Raw genomic sequence first — 23978 nt, forward strand, 5'->3', positions numbered from 1 at the left:
TCATCATTGCTCCAGCAACAAAAGTGGTGAGTGCTGCCATGGCAATGGCTGAACCCATTCTACTCAATGAAAAAACCACCTTCCCTTCCCTATCGGGTTCTGGTGCGAGACGGTATGCTACACCATAATGTACCGCAAAGTCTACAGAAAGCCCTACAGCCACTGATATGGTAACAGACTCTAGTATATTTAGTTCCCATCCCAAAAGCACCAGCGATCCCACGGTTACAAAAATGGTTCCAGTTATAGAGATAATGGCATAAAGGCTAATAATGATATTCCAGGTAGTTAGAAGCATAACACTGAAGGCAACTGCCACAGACAGTGCCATGGCAATAAGAGTTCCATCGGATAGACTATCCTGGAGGTCATAGAATTCTAAATTGCTGACAAACCAACCATAGTTTAATCCATCTGGAGCATTCTTTAACTCTTCCTGGATCCAGGAATCCACCTCATGGTAAAACAGATGCATTTTTTCATACGCTAAGGTGAAGTGATAGGTGCTATGGAATTCAAGCACAATGGCACGGATTGTATCATTAATGTCAAATCTCGGCCCCGGTGTCTTACTGTCCAAATGATAGACAGTGCTGCGATCCAGCTCCATAATAGCTCGCTTGATGCACAACTCAAACACATCCTGTTTGTAGGGGAATGTGGACTGACTGCAACATGGAAGGACTCTAGCCTCATCGCAGTCTTGGTTCTCCATCCACTGCTTAAAAGTCTCCATGAAGCAACTGGTGAAATCTTGTTCATTAGACTGGAACACGAAGCTTTGGTTCCTGAGCTTCTGACAGAAGTTGAGAATCCATAATTGGCTTGCAGGGCTGGTTATGTTAAAACTTGTATCGAGTGTCAGTTTGCCTTTATTCTTGGGGTTCATGGGATCACCACTGTCTATTGGGATAACACCCCATATTATAGTGATAGGCATGTGAAGATCTTCTCCGTGGTGGACACGTTCGAACATGAACAGTTTTTTGTATTCTGCATCATAGCGTTCGAAAGGATGTGTGGCGCGAAACACTTGAAATTCTGATAGCTCCAAGGAAGGCAGTTTTATTTTAGGGCTTACACAGACGATATACGCTCCAACAGCAGTTATGACCAGGTACCAAAAGAGCCACAGGTAGCGCAGTTTGATTACAATCCATGGCAGTACTTTTTCAAAGAAAATGCGGGAACACTCTGAGAGAGCAAACAGGCACTTGTTGGCATTCTGATACATGTTCTTCAAAAAGCTTGTGGTGTGATGTGGTGACCTGAAGCACATGAAGATGTTTAGCAGGTATCGCTCATGAAGAACCACTACAGCAGGTAACCAGGTTACCATTAGAATGTAATTGACCAGGATAGCAGTGCCAGCATAGACACCAAAGCAGCGGATGGCTGTAATGTTGCTGACGTAATTAGCATAGAAGGCAGCAGCTGTAGTGAAGCTGGTGACAAACATTGAAAGTGCTGCATGCTGAAGTGTGACATTGACAGTTTCGGAGAGCTCAGAGTTCGGCTTGTCAATTTTTGTGTAGTTCCAGACGTCGCATAACACAAAAGCATCATCTGCACCAATTCCGACAAGAATAATTAATGCCGTGAGATTCATAAAGGGGAAGAATTCAAAATTGAAGACGACACGATAAAGGACGTAGGAGATAATTAAGGAGCTGATGATGGCAAACATGGTCATGATGGTGATAAAAACAGACTTGGTGTATACACACATAACTACTAGTACAATCGCAATCGCTATTGCAGGATACATAGTATCTGTAAGAAGGTAGTCCTGGAACAAATTGTGTTTGATGCCAAACTCTATACCCGTGATGGTGGTGACTCCATCTGTGGCGTTCCAGTTCTCAAAGTTGTCCAAGTAAATGTTCATCATGCTTTCACCTTTCTCTGTGGGAGAGAACAACATGCTGTATTTGAGATCAGGTGGTTGGAATTCAATGCTCTTTGGGTTAAGGAAATCCTTGTCCACTAAGAAATGTAGGATGTGATATACAGCATTGTATTTGGTGCATTTTCTGGGGACACTGGCACACTTGAACTGGTCTTTCCTGCGTGTATTCACATCCCAACACTCTGGACCTAATGTGCCATTATAGTAGAACTTGGCACAGGAGCGCAGGACCTTTAAGGTCAGAGATACATCCCGTTCTGTTATCTTTTGGCAGGATGACTTGTTGGTGAGTACAGCTATGTAGTTCCCAAGAGTCCAGCTAGGACAACAAGAGGCAGATGTGGCACGTTGGCACAAACTCCAGTATTGTGGATGAGAGCGAACCTGAGAAGACATGATTTATGATGATCAATGTGCTTAATTAATCAGTCAATAACAGTGCAAATTATTTCAGAAATATTCACAAACCAAGAACTTTTCCACATTGTTTAGTGTTGTAAACTAGAATGTAAAATGACTAGGAATTAATCATCACTAAAACATTTATTTGTTAAAAAAAAAAAAAAAAAAATGCATACAAATCTGCAATACGAATTCTTTACTAAAATCAACCACAAAACCATTTTTCCTAAATTTGTACTACATTGGGCAAAAGGTAAGGAACAAAAAAGATTTAGAATAAAACTCAAAAATTAAAAGATAAATAAAGAAAAAACACACACATACCCTGGTATTGTCAAAATTGCACATGGATTTTATGGCCTGTATATTCCACAAGTTCTTCCCGTCAGCAGAGGTGAACACAATTCTAGAGTAACTGTCACCTGTTAAGATCCAGTTGGACAAAAATCACTAAACAGAACAACTGTAGTTCTATAAACTCCAGATAATGACCAGGAGCCCACAGGAATACCTGGATATATCCTACTGCATGTGCACATGTATGCCAAGACCTTCCAACAAAGTCATGTAGTGATGTTGCTGCTGCTGTTGTCCTTCAGCTGTTCCCTCTTGATGTGGTACAGGTTTTACTCCAGGTGCCCCTTCCTGATGCCACCCTCCCATTTTATCCAGGCCTGGGTCTGATGGTGATTGGTTGGATGGTTCCCAGTCCGGGAATCGAACCCGTGGTGATAACTGGGATCAGGCTGCTGGACCACCACGAAATCCAAAAGTCATGTAGTGATGTATGGCGTATTCTTTGCAATAAAGTCTATAGACAAACATTCATTATCCCTAGGAACATTCTTACCAAGATGGTACAGGTGTAACTAGCAGTAAAATCTGCTAACAGAGGATTTTACAAAAATTTACTTGTACCTCTGGCGGTTGTATTTTTTGCGAGTACTGTGTCATATGTCAATATGTGTCTTTGCAAGAAGTCTTGGCGTGCATATACACACACAGACATGGAGGTATCCAGGTGTTTCACATTGGCTCTGGCAGTAAAAATAAAATTCACATTATATTTTATCCCAAATAACATTACATCTTTAAAATCTTTACCTGGAACATCACAGAAGAAACTGTCTTTACTGAAGTCCCATTCTGCTTGTCTTTTATCTCTTTCAGCGTGATCCTCTGACCACCGGTCCTCTTGATGACTAAAACCAAATGGCAAGAAAATTGAACATTGTTAGGCATCAATTTAATGAACAAACTTTGCTAATAAATAATATATGGTTCATACTGTAGATAAACAGGCTATCATTTTGTTTCAAGAATTTAATGACCCCATTTGCTTTGTTCTGTGTAACAAAGTCCTGTTAATTTCATTCATTCATTCATTCATCTTCTACCGCTTATCCGAACTACCTCGGGTCACGGGGAGCCTGTGCCTATCTCAGGCGTCATTGGGCATCAAGGCAGGATACACCCTGGACGGAGTGCCAACCCATCGCAGGGCACGCACACACACTCTCATTCACTCACGCAACCACACACTAGGGACAATTTTCCAGAGATGCCAATTAACCTACCATGCATGTCTTTGGAGCGGGGGAGGAAACCGGAGTACCCAGAGGAAACCCCGAGGCACGGGGAGAACATGCAAACTCCACACACACAAGGTGGACGCGGGAATCGAACCCCGACCCTGGAGGTGTGAGGCGAACGTGCTAACCACTAAGCCACCGTGCCCCCTCCTGTTAATTTATTATATTAATTTTAACAGTTACTAACAACACAATTTCTGTGTGTAATCTTATTGCGTGACAAAATCAAGTGCAGGCAAGTGCGTTTATGCTATATGTATTTGTCTTTTGGCCTTGTGCGGCCCACCACATCTCCAGGTTTTGGGACTAGAGCATACATGCCACTTTAACATGTTAAGTGTGTGTGTGTATCCTTTCATTACCCTTGTGCTGCCACCTGCACCCCCAGTACCTGAACCTCCAAGCCAACCTGCCCTAAAGGTCAACTATGCAAAATGGCACCACAGTGAGCTTAACTGGCAGACTGCAGCCCAGAGTTTGTCTTGACCCAATTTAATCACACTCTAACCTGCTAAACCTTTTTTTGCAGTGTAGCAACACACACTATGGCTCATGACCTTCAAGCTGGGCCCTCCTCATAACTTTGAATCTGAGCTCCATTCATAGTGTTCAACCAAGTAACACAAAGATGGTACTTGTCTGCATCTTATCTGTTAGTTCCTGATAGATCGATCAGATTCAGAATGTCCACTAAGGAGTTTAAGCAAAGCTTTTCTTCTAACAGCAGGGAATAAATCGACCAACCAAAGCCATCTGTACATTATGTTCATAGTACATACACATCTGTAAATTACTGTTTATAGTAATAGCCATATATTTTGTTACAGCACATATCCTTCTGTAAATTTCAGTTTATAGTTATAGCCATCTGTATATTGTGTTCAAAGTACATACACATCTGTAAATTACCATTTTATTTAACTTATTTAATGTAAACACTGCATATCCTGCACTTGCTGCTATATATTGCACTTTGGTTAGACCTAAACTGCATTTCGTTGCCTTATACTTGTACATGTGTAATGACAATAAAGTTGAATCTAATCTAATCTAATCTAATCTAATCTAATCTAAATCAACTCTCCTGTCTGGTCAGTGTGCCCAGTACTTATCAGATATGGAAACATGTCATGCTCCCATTTTGACAGAATTGTGCTTTGGGCAATCACTACATAGGGTCAGTGAATACTGATGGTCATGTTGCTGGGGTACAAATGCCAGTTGAAACATTTAGACAGCTCCAAGGGTGTTTTTCTGATGCCCTCAGGCTGCCCTGTCATCAATGATAACTGTGTCAGGAGCCTTCTACTGTCATAGCCCAAAGTTTTGGCTATTTATATAGATTTTATGTAGTTTTTTGACGTTTGCTGCTTCAGTATTTAAAGATTATTTTTCCACGTTTCTTTTGTATACTGGAAAACAAAGATTAGCATTTCTTAGGTTTTAAAGGCTTTTGTTGGCAAAAACATTAAATATATGCAAACAGTCAACAGTGTTGACTATTGATCTTCATAACATTTGCAATTCACCCTGCCATGCTGGATATTAGATTTGGGGCCAAATCCTGACCTTGCCTTATTAGTACTCAGAGTTGATCGCAATTTGTGGGCTTCTGCTTGTCCATTCGCCTTTTAAGGATTGACCACAGGTTCTCAATGGGATTGAAATCCGGGTAGTTGCCTGGCCACGGATTCGAAATTTCACTGTAATGATCGTTAAGCCACTTCATTATCACTCTTGTCTTGTGACATGGTGCTCCATCATGCTGGAAAATGCACAGATCATCACCAAATTGCTCCAGAATCATTGAGAGAAGTTGCTCTTGGAGGATGTTTTGATACCATTCTTTATTCACAGCAGTGTTTTTGGGCAGAAATGTGATTGATCCCACTCCCTTGGTTGAAAAGCAACATGGATGGTCTCAGGATGCTTCACCGTATACACGACACAGGACTCATGGTAGCACTCACCTTTTCTTTTCAGGACAATAGATATTTCAGATGTCCCAAATAGTCGGAAGGGGGCTTCATCAGGGAAAATAACCGTGCACCATTCTTCTGTTGTCCAGAATTTTAGTCTGTCCTTAATGTTTTTCTGGGAGAGAAGTGACTTCTTTGCTGACCTTCTTGACACCAGGCCGTTGTCCAAAAGTCTTCGTCTCACTGTGCATGCAGATGCACTCACACCCACCTGCTGCCATTCCTGAGCAAGCTCTGCAATGGTGGTGATACCGTAGCCGACACCTCAGGAGGACATGGTCCTGGTGCTTGCTGGACACTCTGGGACGTCCTGACTCCTTTTTCACTGTAGTCAAACCTCTCTCCTTGATGATCCGGTAAATGGATCTTTCAGGTGCAATATTCTTTTTAGCAAGTTCCTTGCATGTGAGGCCATTCTGATGCAAAGCAATGTTAGCTACACATCTTTCTTTGGAGGTAACCATTGCTAAAAAGAACACAATGACTGGAATCAATTCTTTCCTCCTCTTATAGTAATCAATCTGTTCTTAAAATCCAATCAGTATGATCGTGATTTCACCTGATTAGTATTTAATGACACTTTCAAATGTGCTGATGATATGATTAGAGAAATGGTGTTAGCTGGGTATATAATGCCAGGGCCAAAACCAATTAAATTTGTTATTTTTGGGGGGGATAAATTCACTTTTTTTGCCAATAAAGTTTTTTGCAAGTATTTAAAATGCATCTGATCACTCTACTGCTTAAGCTGTTGCGGTGTTCATTCACATTGTTTCTAGATTATTGTGCAAAACACAAAATCTGTAACTTCCAATACTTTTGGCCATGACTGTAGGTCTCTGGAGGAGAGCAGGCCATTCAGCTCATGTAGTCTCCTCACATGTATCTTGAACCTCAGTCAGAAGAGCTCCCCCAAATCACAGATTTTCTTGGTTTCAGTGAGTATAGTAACTAAGCTTGTAATCTTTCCTTCATAGTCCCTTAAGATCTCTCTCTGTGAACGCATACAGCATGCTGATCTAAACCGAGTGTAATAGAAGACAGCTGTTTTGCTGGCAAATAATTCAGTAAAAAAGGGTGGAGTAATTACATACTTTAGCAATGAGCATGTGCTGGTGGCCAAATAATTCTGGAGTCAACATTTTGGCCAACTGTGCTAGCCAAGCTGGGAATAAACAAAGTAATCCCAAGTACTCAGATGTAAATCTATTTAGGTTTAGCAGAAACAAGCTGTGATAAGATCAGGCTACTTCACAAGCTTTCAGATGGCAATAGGAGCACTGTTTAATTCTAAAATAACGCATCTAATTAGGGCATCTAGATGTCTGTTCGGTTTAAAATCCGTAAATAATACTTTACAGCCCACTGCACAGGTACTCATTCTGTGTAGTGTTATAACCTGGAAATGCAATGGAATTCTTTGAGCTATTTTTGTATAATGACCTATAATACCAATCTGCAACATGACAAATAAAATGTAAAAAAGGTTTGAAGATTCCATTCATATCTAAAGAAACAACATCATGAAGACAAAAGAGCTATCAAAATAAGCCCAGGACAAAGTTTTGAAAAATGTACCAAAGGCGGCTTGATTATTAAAACAATCCCAAATTTTGATCATTTCATGATGCGCCATTAGAGAATATGACATCATGGACCTGAATGTGGTTATTCATCAAAACTCAGTGAAAACTCAGATAAAGAAGGCATCTGTCACAGACACAATCAAGCCCTCAAGATCTGAAAGCTAAAAAAAAAAAAAAAAAAAAAAAGATGGGTCTTTATGGAATAGCTAATCAATAGAAAGGTATTTAAAAAAAAAAAACCCACAAAAACAGCATAATGGTGGCTAAAAAGTCTGTTAATGAAAAAATCATGTGCTGAGCTGCTTTTCAGCAGGATCTAGGAAACTGGTCAGCGTTGTGGGCAGGATGGATGAAGCCAAATATTGTGTAATCCTAAAAGAAAATGTGGTCCAATCTGTAAGAGTCTTGAGGTTCAACCCTATAACGACCCTAAGAACATTGTTAAAGCTAAGCAAGAGCCGGAACATGTTATAAACTCAACTCAATACTCAACTGAATCTGACAGACCTTGTGCAATTTTACCAGATCCAGATGTGCACAGCTGACCGACATAACTCAAAGGAATTGAGGCTATAGTTGCAGCCAACACATGTCTCCTTTATGATTAATTATTAAGTAATGAAAGAAATAGACAAAATGAAAGAAATAAGAAAATTAATAAAATTAATAAAAAAAAAAAAAGGTTGCTGAGGTGCTTTGGGAAGGTTAATGTTAGAAACCACTGGTCGCTAATCCTTTACTAGTTATTCTAGTCACTTAATATTCTAATAAAACCGACTACTTATAAGACCTTGCCTACGCATCATTCTACTATAATTTGAACAGTTTAACACATACAAAAAGATTTTTAAAAAAGTACCTAATTTTATGTCTTTATTTCAAATACTCTCAGTTCATTTGGATGGATAGAATAATGGCAGTGTTACCTTTTGGCCTGTTCATCTGCATATTTAAAGGGGTAGTTAGCCAAGGTGGCTTTGTAGCCTGTGTTTTTCACCATGTTGTTCCATGTCACAAGCCTCTGACCTATTGTAGTGCCCCGAGGTTCAAAGCCCTATGAAAAGAAACAAAAATAGTGGAAAACTATATTTAGAGAATAATACAGTATTAACTAAGTCAGTATAAGTTTGTACATAATTTACACGTTTGCATGTCATCGCGTTTAGCCTCACATCTTTCGCATTTCTAAGGCAACTTTTGTCATATTACACACTTCCTGAATGAAGAAATTGAAGATCATGCATGTGGGTTTAATTATATATATCGTCGCTGTCGGGCGGAATCCTCGTATCTCCAAAACCATTATTTTTCAGGAAATTAAAAATACGCCGTATTTTTTTGAGTTATTAAACATTGTATCGTTAAAGTTGTTATTATACCATATATTGCTATCATACTGTTGTGTACCAACATTAACACAACATTTTCCCAAAGTCACGTTTTATCGGAGATACAAGCTTTATGACTTGGGAGCAGGGAGATACGAGATTATGTTGTCATTGATAAGAACGGTACGGACACAGACGTCGCTGCGGCCAGCAGTGTTCAATAAAGTCTGCGGTCACGTTGAGCCTTTTGACAAGAGACAAGGCTTCAATAGTTAAAAAAAGCTAATGAGTGTAGTTACATACATCTTCCTAAACTCTATTTTAAAGGTTTAAGAGCTATAAGTGATGCAATACACATAATGCAATGCCGTGAAGCTCTCCCACGGAGTGAAGAAGAGGTGGAGTTACGAGATTTCTCAGACAGTTGAAGTGTCCAATGGAGTTAAGAGATTTGCATTTTCAAGACTTTAGATTGGTTAATAACTTGTAAAAATAACAGACCCACCTGGGGACTGACCAATAGCATCGATATGTGAAAAAATATGAAATTGACAAAATTTGGACATACGAGGTTTCCACCTGACAGCGACAATATACTTCAGTAATGTTTAAAGTATTCAAACCCCAAATGGATATTTAATATACGACCATGCGTGATGGTTTATAAGGACAACTCATTTGTCATGTGTTAAAGACAAGTTTTATCCAAGGGAAAATGTGTTTATAAATATTCAATAACAGGGGTCACTCAGAGAAAGAAATCCTATGTGAATTTTTTTTAATGTTGTAGAAGGATCACAAGACGTATGTATCTGGTCAGGAAGAAAATGTACAACCTATACATAAGGAATAACAACCTTCTCTCACTTTGTTCTCTGAATTTTATTTAACAAGAGAAATATACAGGTAAAGATTTGTGGCTTTAAAGGTGGGGTGCATAATGTTTAAAAAATGCTTTAGAAAACTGAGTCGGGCCAAAAAACAAAACAAACATGTAACCAATGAGCAGAAAGGGGTGTGTCTTGTCAATATGCGGTGGAGAGAGTGTTCAGTGCACATGTCTGACATTAGCTGAAATGGGTGACATGACGGATAAAAACTAAAAGCGAAAAAAGGCTTACAATAAGACAAGAAGCAGGACCCGTGTTAATATAGGATCAGCTTTCCAGCACTGGAGAGAACTGAACGTCTTCCGCGTGAAACGGAGCTAAACCTTTCACAGTACAACACAGAGTACTACAAAAACACATTTGTATTACCATAGTATTACTCATTGGGTTCATTTATTGATAAAAATATCCCCTCTGTCAGCTGCCCCATAAGGTTCCGTGTGGGGCGGAGCTATCAAAACAGGGGTGACACCCATTTGGGTTAGGGGCGTGTTTGTTTAGGTGATGTCAAATGTCAACATTTCAAACATTGTTCACCCCACCTTTAAATCAGTTGTAAACAGCTACATGAATACAGTGGAAGGAATGAAGCTGCATTTGGGATAAGCTGCAGAGATCTGAAGCAAGTCACGATAATCTAATCTAAAGATAACATGGAAATGAGCAAGCACCAAAGTGCCCTTAGGAATTATATCAGGCCAGATCATCCTGTTGTAACAACCATGTCTAACAACCTAGTCAGTCTGATAAAGATGTCTCTGATCAGTGGAAAATGTCTAAACTGGGTTCAGCCCTGACCCTCTGGTTTAATCCTTCAGATTTACAAGCATTCATCTTTCAAACTGGTTTCATAACAAGTCAAAATACATGCCTAAGAAGTGAATTAAAGCTCTTGTCTTGAAAGAATAACAGAAATTCAAACGTCTTACCAGTAACGGATCTGAGAAGTCCGGCAGGTCTGGAACAAGGACGCCTACTAAAGTGCATACCACAATGAGTATAGTACACACACCGAGGACCACCACAGGCCAGTCTGCAATGAGCTCTGCGTAACTGGAGGCAGAAAGAAGCTCATTTTACAGCATGCCATTACAGGAGAAAGAAAAATACCCCTTAAGATTTAGTTAATTTAGCTCAAAAGTACTTTAAATTCGACTGAGGCCATTTTTGACTCGTTTTTGTTTTTTTTAAACCGGAACAGATGAGCAGTGAATGTTTGGGTTCCTTTGGTCAAGTGAAGTCATTTTTACAAAAACTGACAATCATTTGTACAACTAATTCAGGCGGATTTTGTCTTTCGATTGGTCTGGTGAAAAAACCTGATCACGTCTAGTATCGAGTGAACATTCAGTGTCAAATGTGTCCTATGAAATTGACATGGATCTTTACTCGTGTCTAACGATACAGAATACAGACATAGCCACAACCAAACAGGGATTGACATTCATTGGAGAACAAGCAAAGTATTAACACACAAGTTTTAATGCACAAGGACAAAAGATGAGATGTGATGTTACCTTTTGGGGACTCGAAATGGTCTTGCAGGACTGCAGGAGAAGAAAGAAATGAAAATGTATGGTGTTATTACAGCAAAGGACAAGCAATCTCAGATTGGCTGCTACTTCAATTAATATTTACATTTATGCCATTTGTTAGACAGACATTCTCATCATTTAAAACATTAAGCAGCTGAATGTTAAGGGCCTTGCTCAAGAGCCCAGCTGTGAGCACAGAGCTTTCACCACCCCATTGAAACACCCATGATAATGAAGTATGCTGGAATCCTTGTGTTCAGAGAAACATTCATTTAACGACCACCCAGTTGGTGCTCATAAGATGTTCTGTGGAAAAAAAAAACCTCCATGTTTGAATTTCCTACAGTAATCATTACTGACACCGTATCAACTGATGTAATTAATATAAGATTTTGCAGATTTTCTGATCTACACAGTAATATGCCGACTATTCAGTACTGGGGGGAAAAGGGCATCTTTTGGAACAGAAGGACTGTTTCAAATTCCAAGCTTGACCCTGGATGGTAACTTCCTTCAGTGTAAACAATCAGGATCTTACATTTACACGTGGACCCAAAGAGGATCAGCGTAGACACATAACGAAGTCTGAACTCAGTACAATAACAATGATTGTATTACCTGCTTAAGGTTATACATTATACTGGTGGACTTTATATATATTATTATTATTATTATTATTATTATTATTAAAAGCTAAAACAAAGTTCAATCAAAAAACTAATTTAATATTTATTTACTGACAGAACAGCATATCCTGGTAATGATGACATCATAAAACCATCACTTCCCTTTGTCCCTCTTTACTCACAAAACAGACAATACTGATGAACACTGAAGCGAGATACCCAGAAGATTATATTATTCTCAGAGCTTCCTTAAGTTACCTGATGTTACGGCTGATGTAGGCAAAATCAAGCTCCTCTCCTTAAGCACTTAAAAGCTCTCTTAAAACATCTCCCTAAGCCTTCTTCTGTTACTAGCCCTTATTTAATCCTGGGATTACTCTCTGAAATGATGTTCTGGTCTTCTAGACTGTTCCCTGAGATTGTCTGAGCTTGTCTGATCCTTTAAATAGAAATGAAAGACTGTATATATACACTGATCTCCCTTATTAAACAGTTAAAGTACTATGACATCATGTGGCTCTCTCCAATATAATTAAGAGCACCGAAGCACTGAGGGAAATAAAGTTCAGATCTTAATACTGTACCATCCCTAAACACTGATCATGGTATTTTAAACTGAGAGGATCGATTGGGCTTTGAACATCTCTTTCTTCTAACTCTGTGCCACACCAACACCATTTCCTATGTTAGAGCAAGCTGACCAGGACTCAAACACTGGTCATGAGCCTGTGGGCCAAGGCTGTGTCTTCTTTAACCAATTATAATAGTCGTATGCATTCATATGCATTTTTGGAAAAATTCAAAAGCTTTAATCGATTAAAGATTAATTACGACGTTCGTATTATAAATGTTTATCTGTAGGCTTTAAGTCAAAGATTTAGGTTCTACAAAACAAGCCATGATATTCATGTGATGATTAACCACGTAGTAGATTATTCTGCATCTGAGCAAGTTAGCAAATGTCAATGGAGAACAATAACTCTTTTATTCTTCTATGGAAAAGTACCACAATGGACAATAATTTCTCTCCATATCCTCATACAGGAATGTAGAGGAAAATGTATTGTGTAGAAAGAAACTACCAAACATGGAGGATCTGAAAAGAGTTTCAAATAGAATCATACGGTGTCCTACATTCCAAAAAAAAACATTTTAATGAATAGATAGCCTAAAAAGAATTATTCAAACAAGTAGAACTCAAATACCCTTTAAATAAAACATTCAAACATGGAGCAAGCGATTGGTGGGAAAAGAATAGGTCACATATTTGACCTTGGTGTGACCATGAACCCATTTAGGGAGAGAGGGAGGGAGGGAGAGAGAGAGAGAGAGAGAGTGTGACACAGAGAGAGAGAGAAAGAAAGAAAGAGAGAGAAGAGAGAGAGAGAAAGAGAGAAAGAGAGAGAAGAGAGAGAGAAAGAGAAAGAGAGAAAGAGAGAAAGAGAGAAAGAAAGAAAGAAAAGTATAATGAGAATCTCAGAACAATAGAGACATTTGGGCTTGAGTTCTTGAACATGGAACATCACTGTATGACAAACAGGAAGGATGCTACTAAAGAAAAAACCTTTAAACATCTGTGAACCTCTGTATTGTAGGAACAAACTTGTGTACCAAACTTAATTAACTTTAATTGAAATGACCTTGCACAAGCATACTGTTTAAAATATTTCTAACGAAACCCATTATGTACCATTACATGATTTCATGACTCTGTTTTACAAACACCAAGTCCGGACATATGTACGTGTTTATAGTTTATACAATGTTCTTTTTATTCTCATCAGAAAATAGAAAATGGTTTGAGTTTCAATGCTAGAATGCAACTGCTCTTTTCACCCATATTGTGTGGCCCAACCAATTGCCAGAATCCCCTGTTCCGTTTATGATGATTTTTATTTTCCCCCTGAGCAAAACAAACTCAGTGCTGATTGATGACTTGATGGATGAATGAATCCACACAGTTGGGATCCAACGTCTAGTGAAACGACTTTACAGAAGAGTGGAGCTGATTATAACGGCTGGAATCAGATCAACAGGGACACACGGGTGTGATGGTCAAGGGTGCACATATTTTTTGCCAATGTATTTGAATCGATCTATTTCTTGAATCTTCTCCGGTATTCATTCACTCCTGTCTGATCACCTTGACCTGATCCTTTCACGACTTTCCTGATGCTAAAATAAAACGATGGAATTCACGAACCGTGTTTCCGGGCTGAAAAACGATCCACTGAACAAACTATATCCACCGTCCCCAAGAAATAACTTATAAAAAAGTGATATAAAGAATATTTAATGACCTTTACATTTGAATCAGTTGGTGTACTAAAAGCCTGCGAGTTTTTGGTTGTTAGAGAATGTTTTAAAAAGGTTTAAAATATTGGTCAGCTCAAGGATATCATCGTTTACATCCAAAAACTCCTCCATGGGGTTGTTATATGTCAGATTTCTGTGAGACGTGGGAGGAAATTTTTTCAGTCCTGAACTGAACAATTAGCTGCTGATATTATCCTGACAACATTAGTATCATGAAGTTGATCACTAGATCGCTTACAATATCTTCGGCTTTGAAATGAGGTTTTATGATGATAAATCCTTCTGATGAACTGCTTTAAAAAAATGATTTATTAATTAATGAAAGGCAGAATAAATGTGAAATATAGTTTTTTTTTTTTTTTTTATAAATGACCCCTGACTATAAAGAATATCTGTGTTATGATCTGAGGCCTTTGGCGTATCACAGGTAATAATGAGGAGTTTGGGGTGTATATACTGTGTAATATAAATAAAAAAATATATGTATTTTCATAATCTTAAGATCCAGAGCTGAGTATCTTGTGAACAGATCATCGTGTGTGTGTGTGTGTGTGTGTGTGTGTGAGAGAACAGGAGGTGTGAATATCCGATTCATGAGCGACACCTTGTGTGACTCCTGCAGTAGAGCAGGGAAACACTGCATCAGAAAGGATTAAAGGATTAAACAGATCGTTAATAGCGAGAAAGTTGAAAGGAAATCACTAGCAGATTTAAAAATGTGTGTGAGATTAGAATATTCACTGGCCTCTGCACTAATACAGTAAAGTTAGTTGGCTTTTTTTTTTTTTTGGTGTGAAAACTGCTTTAACCCTAACTGCAGCTTAGCCTGACGCTATCTCAAAGTGCTAAGTACAGAGCTAGTAATTATTATGTAAAATATTACCATGTGAGTTTCCCCCATGCTGGAAATACAAAAAATGTGTGTGTTTTGTTATACAGGTGTGTGAATTTTGTAATATAGGTGCGTTTTGTATGCAGATGTGAATTTTGTTGTGTGTGTGTGTTTTGTATATAGATGTGAATTTTGCTAAGCTGAGAAATATAACGCTGCACGATACAGAGACAAGTTCATGGTTATGACTTCGAGTTAAATGTCACATTCATTATAAAATACTTTTTATGACCTTCACAGCACTGAAAGGTCTCAATCCATAGTGTCCGAGTCACGACCGATTCTATGACGCAGTACAGAGAATAATGAAGGTTACGACAGAGGACTGATCATTTCCCTATATACAACGTTATCACTAGACACACACAGGTTTGTTTTTCTTGTTTTTGTTATTGGCGCGTGAGATGTTTTATGCCTTCGAGTGTGTAGTATGTTAAACAGTTTTGTTATGATGTCACCGCTATAGATTTCCCACTGAGACTCTCTCAGAGTACTTACTTTCAAAAAACTGTAGGATAAGATCATATCTAATCATCTGTTCTCTCTCTCTCTCTCTCTCTCTCTCTCTCTCTCTCACACGCTCGCTCTCTCTCTCTCTCACACACACACCATACATGTCCTCATGCTGGACATGCTGCTGGTACAAGATTCCTTCTAATAGTTCACCCTGTTTCGTCCGTATGTGCTCCTTTCTCCATCTGCTGCTGTGGACCTACATGGAAACTTCCCAAAATGTCTTCAGTAGATACTGTAGACCTGCACCAAAGAACTGCTGCTTTAACCCTAACAACTACACGACCCACACTTTCAATACGCACACACACACACACACACACACACACACACTCACTGTCTAATTGAATAGGAACATCTGCTCAATTATATGGTCAGCCAATCAGCTGGCAGAAACAGACTGCAAAATTTAACAGGTTTAACCAAGGTGAGGTTTCATGTAGGAACTAGGGATGAGCGAGTACAGCATTATCTGTATCTGTATACCATATGAATTATCTGTATCTGTATCTGTACTCGGAGTGGGTGGGGCTTGTCTTGAAATGGGTGGGGCTTTAACCGGTATGTTATTTTAAACATGCAATTGATATGGGTTGATCAGAAATTTTTATATTTATTGCTGATTAGAAAAATATTTACAGGACAGCATCAGGATTGAGCTTCAGATCAATGGTTTTGATCACGATAGCAAACGAACTATATTACAGAACAAGTTTTGCAACAATGAAAACAAAACAATGCAGTGCAATTATGAAGTAAAATGTAATGAACAACATAACTTTCTTTTTTAACTTTTAATTTTTTTATGATCAGTATGATTTTTTTTATTTTTTTATTTCCACACCAGGTGTGTGCGCGTGTGTGCGCGTGTAGCTTAATAATTAAATTTGTAATATTTATAACACCAGCTTACTACCTTTATGTTTTTATGAAATACAGCAAAAACGTGTCAGACACTCAGTGTCTGGTTACTGGTTAGAGACAGCTGAAGGTTTAAAAAAGAAAAAAAATCTCCGACAGGCAGAGACGCAATGCGAGTCGCATTCTACCAAGCAAGCACCACGTCTGAACGAACCCACGTTTACCAGAACTCTACTGGTTAGTAAGTACGTATTATTAACGTTACAATCCGAAGTAAAAAGCTGAAGCTGTATGTGTGTAGGGGAGGGACGCTGTGACTAGCCTATCACAGAACGCTGACACAATCAGCTACCCAATGATGATTTTCATTCAATCCGAGCACAGATATTGACTCTTATTACTCGTATAATACTCGTACTCGGCAGAAGTGCTTTATCCGTACCGGATACTCGTTTCAGCCGAGTATCCGGCTCATCTCTAGTAGGAACGTTTTCTTATTCATTCAACGGAAAAGAATAAAAAAGGCCATATTGTCTAGCTTAAATAAGCCCGTTCACAAAATAAACCAGAAATCCATTACCTGAATGTGGTCATGTTTGGTTGGTTCTGGAAACGCTCCTGCCATTGATGTTGCATGCAGAATCTGGGTGTCCCCTGCACACAACAGGGGCCCATGTGAAGAGCCCTTGAATGCAAGGACCCCTGGAAAAGGCTTCCATCTTGCTGTTTCAAATTACAGCACTCAGACTCTTGAAAATGGCAACAAGCAGAAGAATGATGCGGAAGCGATGCAGACAACAGCTTTGGAGAATTGTACCGTGACAAAAAAACCGAGGACCGAGGTGACGACGACGACGACGACTGGATAGAACAGTTCTGCTTGATGCAGTTTTGGATTGGTGGATCCGTTCTGGTCAATGTTCTCGCTTTCTGCTCCGTGTTCTCATTTGTCTCCAGTGTAGACTCTGTGACAGAGCTGGCAGGCTCACTGGGCAAAGCAGCACTCATGCTTAGGGGGTCTCCAGTATTATTGAGTGGCAGGTGGTTAATTGAAGCCTCCATCAGAGCCATATGGCCTTCCACCATTCAACTGAAAAGAAAGTTATATGGTTCAGTTTACAACTTAAAAGAGAAGACAGCAGAAAATCTTGCTCCTATTATCAATACAATACATAAATGATTTACATTCATATATGAAAATGAGGGCGGGGTGATTTATCAAGGCTTTGAGATACAGTAAATGTCTGCATGTTCTCCCTATGCTTTAAAAGGTTTCCTACAGGTTCTCCAGTTTCTTCGTCATTGTAGGAAAAGCGGTTGTAGGCTGCGTCATGCTGCATCCATCCTAAAACAAGCTTTTCTCAGCACCTTGATCTACATACTGAGTCCTCAAAGAAACCAAGAGTAGCTTTGATGATGTGATGAAAGACATAAAACAAAGGCATAAATGACTGTATTTACAGACGTTATCTGAGTGTTCGCGGTTTTTTCGCAGCATAATCAGCAGGCTGGACTCGTGACACCTAGAAGCACGATGCTGAACATAAAATTACAAGAAATGCCATGAGCACCTGAATTTTTTTTTTGCTGATGTGGTCTTGCTTCGAGGCAGACATCTTATCTTTTTAACCTTAATCACACACCTGTACTGAAGGGCATTACTTACACTGTAATTATAGAGATGATGAGAGCACTCTAAGTACTGGGGTTAAAAGCAGGTAGGTTTTAAGAATATTCTTGAAACTAAAGTGACACGGTGTGGGGGGTTTTTTAACTCTTCTGCGGGGAGTGCTGCAACGAAACACTGTTACTCATCCTGATACAGGGTAATCTGCAGAATTGGACTAGTAGATATACATCACTGAATACACTCTGTTTACCGTGGGATTTTCCAATTTTTATAAGCTTTTCTGCTCTCTCTTTCTTATAATCTGGATCAGCTGCTGCATTTGTTCTTTCCTATATTCTTTACTTGCCACTTCTCTTTGTGCGTGTGTGTAATGATCCTGTTTGCATTGGATCTTGCAAGTAATCCTGATCAGGAAGGAACACACACAAAAAAAGAAGGAACATCTGCAATATTCCTGTATGACCAACTTTGACCTCGTACAGTCTGTTCTGTGTGCAAAGTCTATCTATTATTCTTCTGTCATTAGTCATAGTGACACTGATTTCCGGAAGACTCTAGAATTAGAGATGTGTACACATCGCTTTGGTGGAAAGGTTTCTTATTTTCGTCTGTGGAAATAAAACCAAATGGAATAAATGCCACCCATTTAGCAGCTCTCAGAGAACAGGAGAGCTTTTGACCCCAGTATGGAGGCAAAAATCACACTTTACATTCTCCAGAATAAAACAAGACACGAGTCGTTAAACAAATCTGCATTACGAGCTCTCCATTATTAACAGATCTTCCGGAAGTCCCGAGCCTTCCCCCCACCCCAATCTTAGCCCTTATTTGGTGAGTGGAGAATGATTTGAGCTTGTTAACATGAAATAAAAGTAATCATTAAACCGGTTTACGTTTTATTTCAGGAGAGCGAACTGGTCTGAGATGAAAAAAAAAATCCACTGTGGAAAGAATCACTGACACAGCAGCCAATTATAGAGATGATGACATGATGCTCAATTTAAAAAAAGCGTATCTACTTATACTTAATAAAACGATTTCACAGTCTCTAAACTATATTTATTTACTTAAGAGATGATCAACTGACACACCAACCTATTTAACATCAGTGTGTGCTAGTACAGTTATCCAAACAATAGCACATTTCAGTTTGTTATTTGTTTGCACTTGCTAAAATATGCTATTGTTGTTATCAAGAATCATGAGGTCAACTAGTAGAAAATCACACAAACAAACAGGACCAAACTAATAAACACTAAGCCTCCTGATATCAAATAGCATATCAGGACGCTGTTATTTAGCGTTGGACCTTCTTTTGTGTCTTGTGAATTTGTGTTTTCGGTAGTTTTTTTATGTTTATGACTCAAATTCAATAAAGTAAGACAGTTTCACTAAAGATGTTGGGGTGTGAAAGAACTTTAAAAATTAAGCTCATGATTTGAACAATCTACCCATTAAAAGATGGGACTACTTTTTGTACAGCATCTGTGCAGACTCATGTCTGGTCTCATGTCTGTGTCAAATAGATCTGGAAGAAGCTACACTTAGTCATAGCAGGTCTACTAGTTGGCTTGCTGGCTCACATTGATTTGTACATTTCTGTTTAAGGTGTTCCAGATGAAATGGGCTTTTATTTTCTTTTCTTTGCAATGTCCACTGAGGTGTCGCTAACACTACTATAGCAAATGTTTCCAACTGGGAAGTGGAATTTTACAGGCAGAATACAAACAATGGAGAGATGCACACAGTGAAACAAAACAAACAAAAAAAAACCAACAGTGCGTTATAGGAAACATAGGCACTCTTGGAATACTGCTTGACCAGTCTGTTTTATGGACTGGAATCAGATTAGAAGACCGTAATTAAATATAGCAAGTAGCTATCGAAAGACTATAGCTATCACCTTCACACACATACACATGTACTTACTTGAAAACAGAGCTTCAGCTCTATAAACATTTGCCTTATAATCCTTAATTATGTTATCAGTTATCAGTATGTGATGTTGATGTGGGGGCGTGGCTATAAAATAACAGACAAGATGCCTATCTACGGACTAATAAACATCCCGGACCGGAACGCAGGTCTCTAACGTTTTTTTTTTTACCTAGGGAATAGACATGTTCTGAAACAAATGGTTAAACTATTGTTTGTAATTTCTAAATTACTTTTAATATTTGTAGAAGTTGGAAGTGAAAATATTGATGATTGTACCTTTAAAGATTGTGTCCCTTTATTTTAATTCTAGAAAGTTAAACCACAAGAAAAAGAGAAAAGCGTCAGAAAGTTATTTAAACTAACTAATTAAAGCAAAGACGCACAAGTGTTGTGTTTTGTAGAGTAGTGTAGGTGTTGTGTAGTGTAGGTGTTGTGTAGTGTAGAGAAGAGTTGTGTAGTGTAGGTGTTGTGTAGTGTAGGTGTTGTGTAGTGTAGGTGTAGTGTAGAGAATAGTTGTGTAGGTGTAGTGTAGAGAATAGTTGTGTAGTGAAGTGTAGAGAAGAGTTGTGTAGTGTAGAGAAGAGTTGTGTAGTGTAGAGAAGAGTTGTGTAGTGTAGAGTAGTGTAGAGAAGAGTTGTGTAGTGTAGAGAAGAGTTGTGTAGTGTAGAGTTGTGTAGAGTTGTGTAGTGTAGAGTAGTGTAGTGTAGAGAAGAGTTGTGTAATGTAGAGTTGTGTAGTGTAGAGAAGAGTTGTGTAGTGTAGAGTTGTGTAGTGTAGAGAAGAGTTGTGTAGTGTAGAGAAGAGTTGTGTAGTGGAGAGTTGTGTAGAGTAGTGTAGAGAAGAGTTGTGTAGTGTAGAGAAGAGTTGTGTAATGTAGAGTTGTGTAGAGTTGTGTAGTGTAGAGTAGAGTAGTGTAGAGAAGAGTTGTGTAATGTAGAGTTGTGTAGAGTTGTGTAGTGTAGAGAAGAGTTGTGTAGTGTAGAGTTGTGTAGTGTAGAGAAGAGTTGTGTAGTGTAGAGAAGAGTTGTGTAGTGTAGAGTTGTGTAGAGTAGTGTAGAGAAGAGTTGTATAATGTAGTGTAGAGTTGTGTAGTGTAGAGAAGAGTTGTGTAGTGTAGAGTTGTGTAGTGTAGAGAAGAGTTGTGTAGTGTAGAGAAGAGTTGTGTAGTGTAGAGAAGAGTTGTGTAGTGTAGAGAAGAGTTGTGTAGTGTAGAGAAGAGTTGTGTAGTGTAGTGTAGTGTAGAGTTGTGTAGTGTAGAGAAGAGTTGTGTAGTGTAGAGAAGAGTTGTGTAGTGTAGTGTAGTGTAGTGTAGTGTAGAGAAGAGTTGTGTAGTGTAGAGAAGAGTTGTGTAGTGTAGTGTAGTGTAGAGTTGTGTAGTGTAGAGAAGAGTTGTGTAGTGTAGAGTTGTGTAGTGTAGAGTTGTGTAGTGTAGAGAAGAGTTGTGTAGTGTAGTGTTGTGTAGTGTAGTGTAGAGTTGTGTAGTGTAGTGTTGTGTAGTGTAGAGTTGTGTAGTGTAGAGAAGAGTTGTGTAGTGTAGAGAAGAGTTGTGTAGTGTAGTGTAGTGTAGAGTTGTGTAGTGTAGAGAAGAGTTGTGTAGTGTAGAGTTGTGTAGTGTAGAGAAGAGTTGTGTAGTGTAGTGTAGTGTAGAGTTGTGTAGAGTAGTGTAGAGTAGTGTAGAGAAGAGTTGTGTAATGTAGTGTAGAGTTGTGTAGTGTAGAGAAGAGTTGTGTAGTGTAGAGTTGTGTAGTGTAGAGAAGAGTTGTGTAGTGTAGTGTAGAGTTGTGTAGAGTAGTGTAGAGTAGTGTAGAGAAGAGTTGTGTAATGTAGTGTAGAGTTGTGTAGTGTAGAGAAGAGTTGTGTAGTGTAGAGTTGTGTAGTGTAGTGTAGAGTTGTGTAGTGTAGTGTAGAGTTGTGTAGTGTAGTGTTGTGTAGTGTAGAGTTGTAGTGTAGAGAAGAGTTGTGTAGTGTAGTGTAGAGTTGTGTAGTGTAGAGTTGTGTAGTGTAGTGTAGTGTAGTGTAGTATTGTGTAGTGTAGTGTTGTGTAGTGTAGAGTTGTGTAGTGTAGTGTTGTGTAGTGTAGTGTTGTGTAGTATAGAGTTGTGTAGGTTACACAGCGGATTTCTGGACCGCACTGAAAGCACGTATTAATAAGAAAAAACGACTCTCTTCCACTCGGATTATTTACCTTCCAGGAGTCGACAAACTTTCACTACAAACACTGCAGGCGCTTCACAGCCGCGTCTTTTCCTCGCATTTCATTTCCTTTTCCTTTCTTCCCTTCACAGCTACACTGAGGCGTTGATCTTTACACATCTCTTACTGTTACATGATCATATGCTGAACAATAACGAGCTCCACAAAAACCCAAGACATAAATCATAAATCCTTACCTGGATCTTTGTTGCCAGAAATAATCAGAGTAGAAGTTTTTTTTCTTGGTGGTGTTTTTTCTGTCCAGCTTCTCCGTGTGGTCCACAAACAGCAGTAGATTTAATAAAGACAGAATCGGAATGATTGTTTTTGCATTAAAAACAGCCAGTAACACAGTGACAATCGCACCGTGTGCTAACGTTGCTGTGAGGGGTTCAGAACACGTAGTAGGCCCAAAGACATCCCAGCGACATTCCCCACAAGATCCCCACTGCTTTGTGATTGGCCGAATACAGCAGCTGTATTTTCACACGGGGAAAGTTACCCTTCCCAACCACTGGAGTGACCAAGGCTACACTGCACAAGCGACACCCTCCCTCCTCAGTGAGCAGGCTTCAGGCTCGTCCTTCATCTCCAGCACCATGCACCTCCTCCAGGAACCTCCTGGAGCAGGGGTACACATGGAAGTACTACAGCCAGATCCCACCCACAGACCCTACCCTGATTGGGTGCAGGTCTTCCCGTATGTTAACCCGCCTCATACACACTCCCATTGGCTACAGTCGCTGATGACGTCATGAAGGGAAATCTGAGAGTTAGGAAGTGATCTTACATTAGATGGATCATTTGAAGCTCCCTGATTTTTCCAGCATTTCTACTGCCTCTCTATGTACTGTCAGGGTATATGCAGGGTATATGTGGTGGTGTTGTCATCAATATTTTACATAATTAATTCTAATTAAATATTACAATATTTTTGATAAATAATAAAATATTTAAATAATAAATAATATTAAATAATAATTTATTTAAAATATCAAATGATTAAATAATTACGACTAACAAACATTTTGACCCCCCATGCACACACACACACAGAGACACACACACACACAGAAACCTAAACATATTTACAATTAAAAACACCATTAAAATTTGCAGTGTGAGCATACCACAAGATTTAAACATCAAATACAATTGCAATAATTACATGAAAACAGTAGTATGGATATTCAATTTTATTGATAAAGCAATTTTAACAATGAACAGCTTTACAGATATATAAAAAAAAAATCTGAATAAAAAATATAAAGTACAAAATTTCATTAATGTTTATCCTTATTGAGCAAGTCTGAGGCTACAGTGGCAAGGAAAAACTCCCTAATATGATATGGTAAAGAGACCTGGGGTCTCATTTATAAAACTGTGAGTAGGATCCCTACTAAAAGTTTACGTACGCCCAAAATCCAAAATTGGCGTACGCCAAAAAAAATTCCGATTTATAAAACCGTGCGTACAAAAACACCTGTAAGCAATGTTCCCTTTATAAATCACAGATCACCCGCAGATGTGCGTACATGAACCAGCCTCAAATCCCGCCCTGTACACGCCCATTTTTAACCATAAATAGTCAATGCAAATCACTGCGCGGGCACGAGATGTGGACCTCGTTATAATGAGTTTCCTCTGCGGCTTTAAAAACGGGGTGAGGAGCCAGCGTCTCAGGGGGTAGCCACTGTCGCCTGCAGGTTATAATTATATTAAAAGCAACATTGTTATAATTATATTAAAAACAAAATTGTTACAGTTTCTACTTTTTAATATTCACCA

The 23978-nt window shown here is 38.9% G+C and overlaps 1 protein-coding gene across 2 annotated transcripts in view; it reads right to left on the reverse strand.

Moving 5' to 3' along the window:
• disp1 (dispatched homolog 1 (Drosophila)) overlaps positions 1-22854 on the reverse strand; it is a 24408-nt gene extending 1554 nt beyond the window's left edge. The window contains exons 1-8 of one of the 2 annotated variants that reach the window (XM_060883020.1): positions 22388-22854; positions 17010-17519; positions 11204-11233; positions 10616-10739; positions 8395-8522; positions 3416-3513; positions 2636-2733; positions 1-2293 (exon numbers count right to left, since the gene is read on the reverse strand). The exon at positions 1-2293 is cut by the window's left edge and continues 1554 nt beyond it. In XM_060883020.1, coding sequence (XP_060739003.1) covers positions 1-2293; positions 2636-2733; positions 3416-3513; positions 8395-8522; positions 10616-10739; positions 11204-11233; positions 17010-17515 — 3277 coding nt within the window. In that variant the 5' untranslated portion in view covers positions 17516-17519; positions 22388-22854. Of the gene's footprint in view, positions 2294-2635; positions 2734-2822; positions 3123-3229; positions 3377-3415; positions 3514-8394; positions 8523-10615; positions 10740-11203; positions 11234-17009; positions 17520-22387 lie in introns of those variants that run through there. The other variant, XM_060883021.1, reaches the window with a different exon arrangement.
• Positions 22855-23978: the final 1124 nt, after the last annotated feature.

The sequence above is a fragment of the Tachysurus vachellii genome, chromosome 12 (assembly GCF_030014155.1).
Source record: "Tachysurus vachellii isolate PV-2020 chromosome 12, HZAU_Pvac_v1, whole genome shotgun sequence".
Taxonomy (NCBI): Eukaryota; Metazoa; Chordata; class Actinopteri; order Siluriformes; family Bagridae; genus Tachysurus; species Tachysurus vachellii.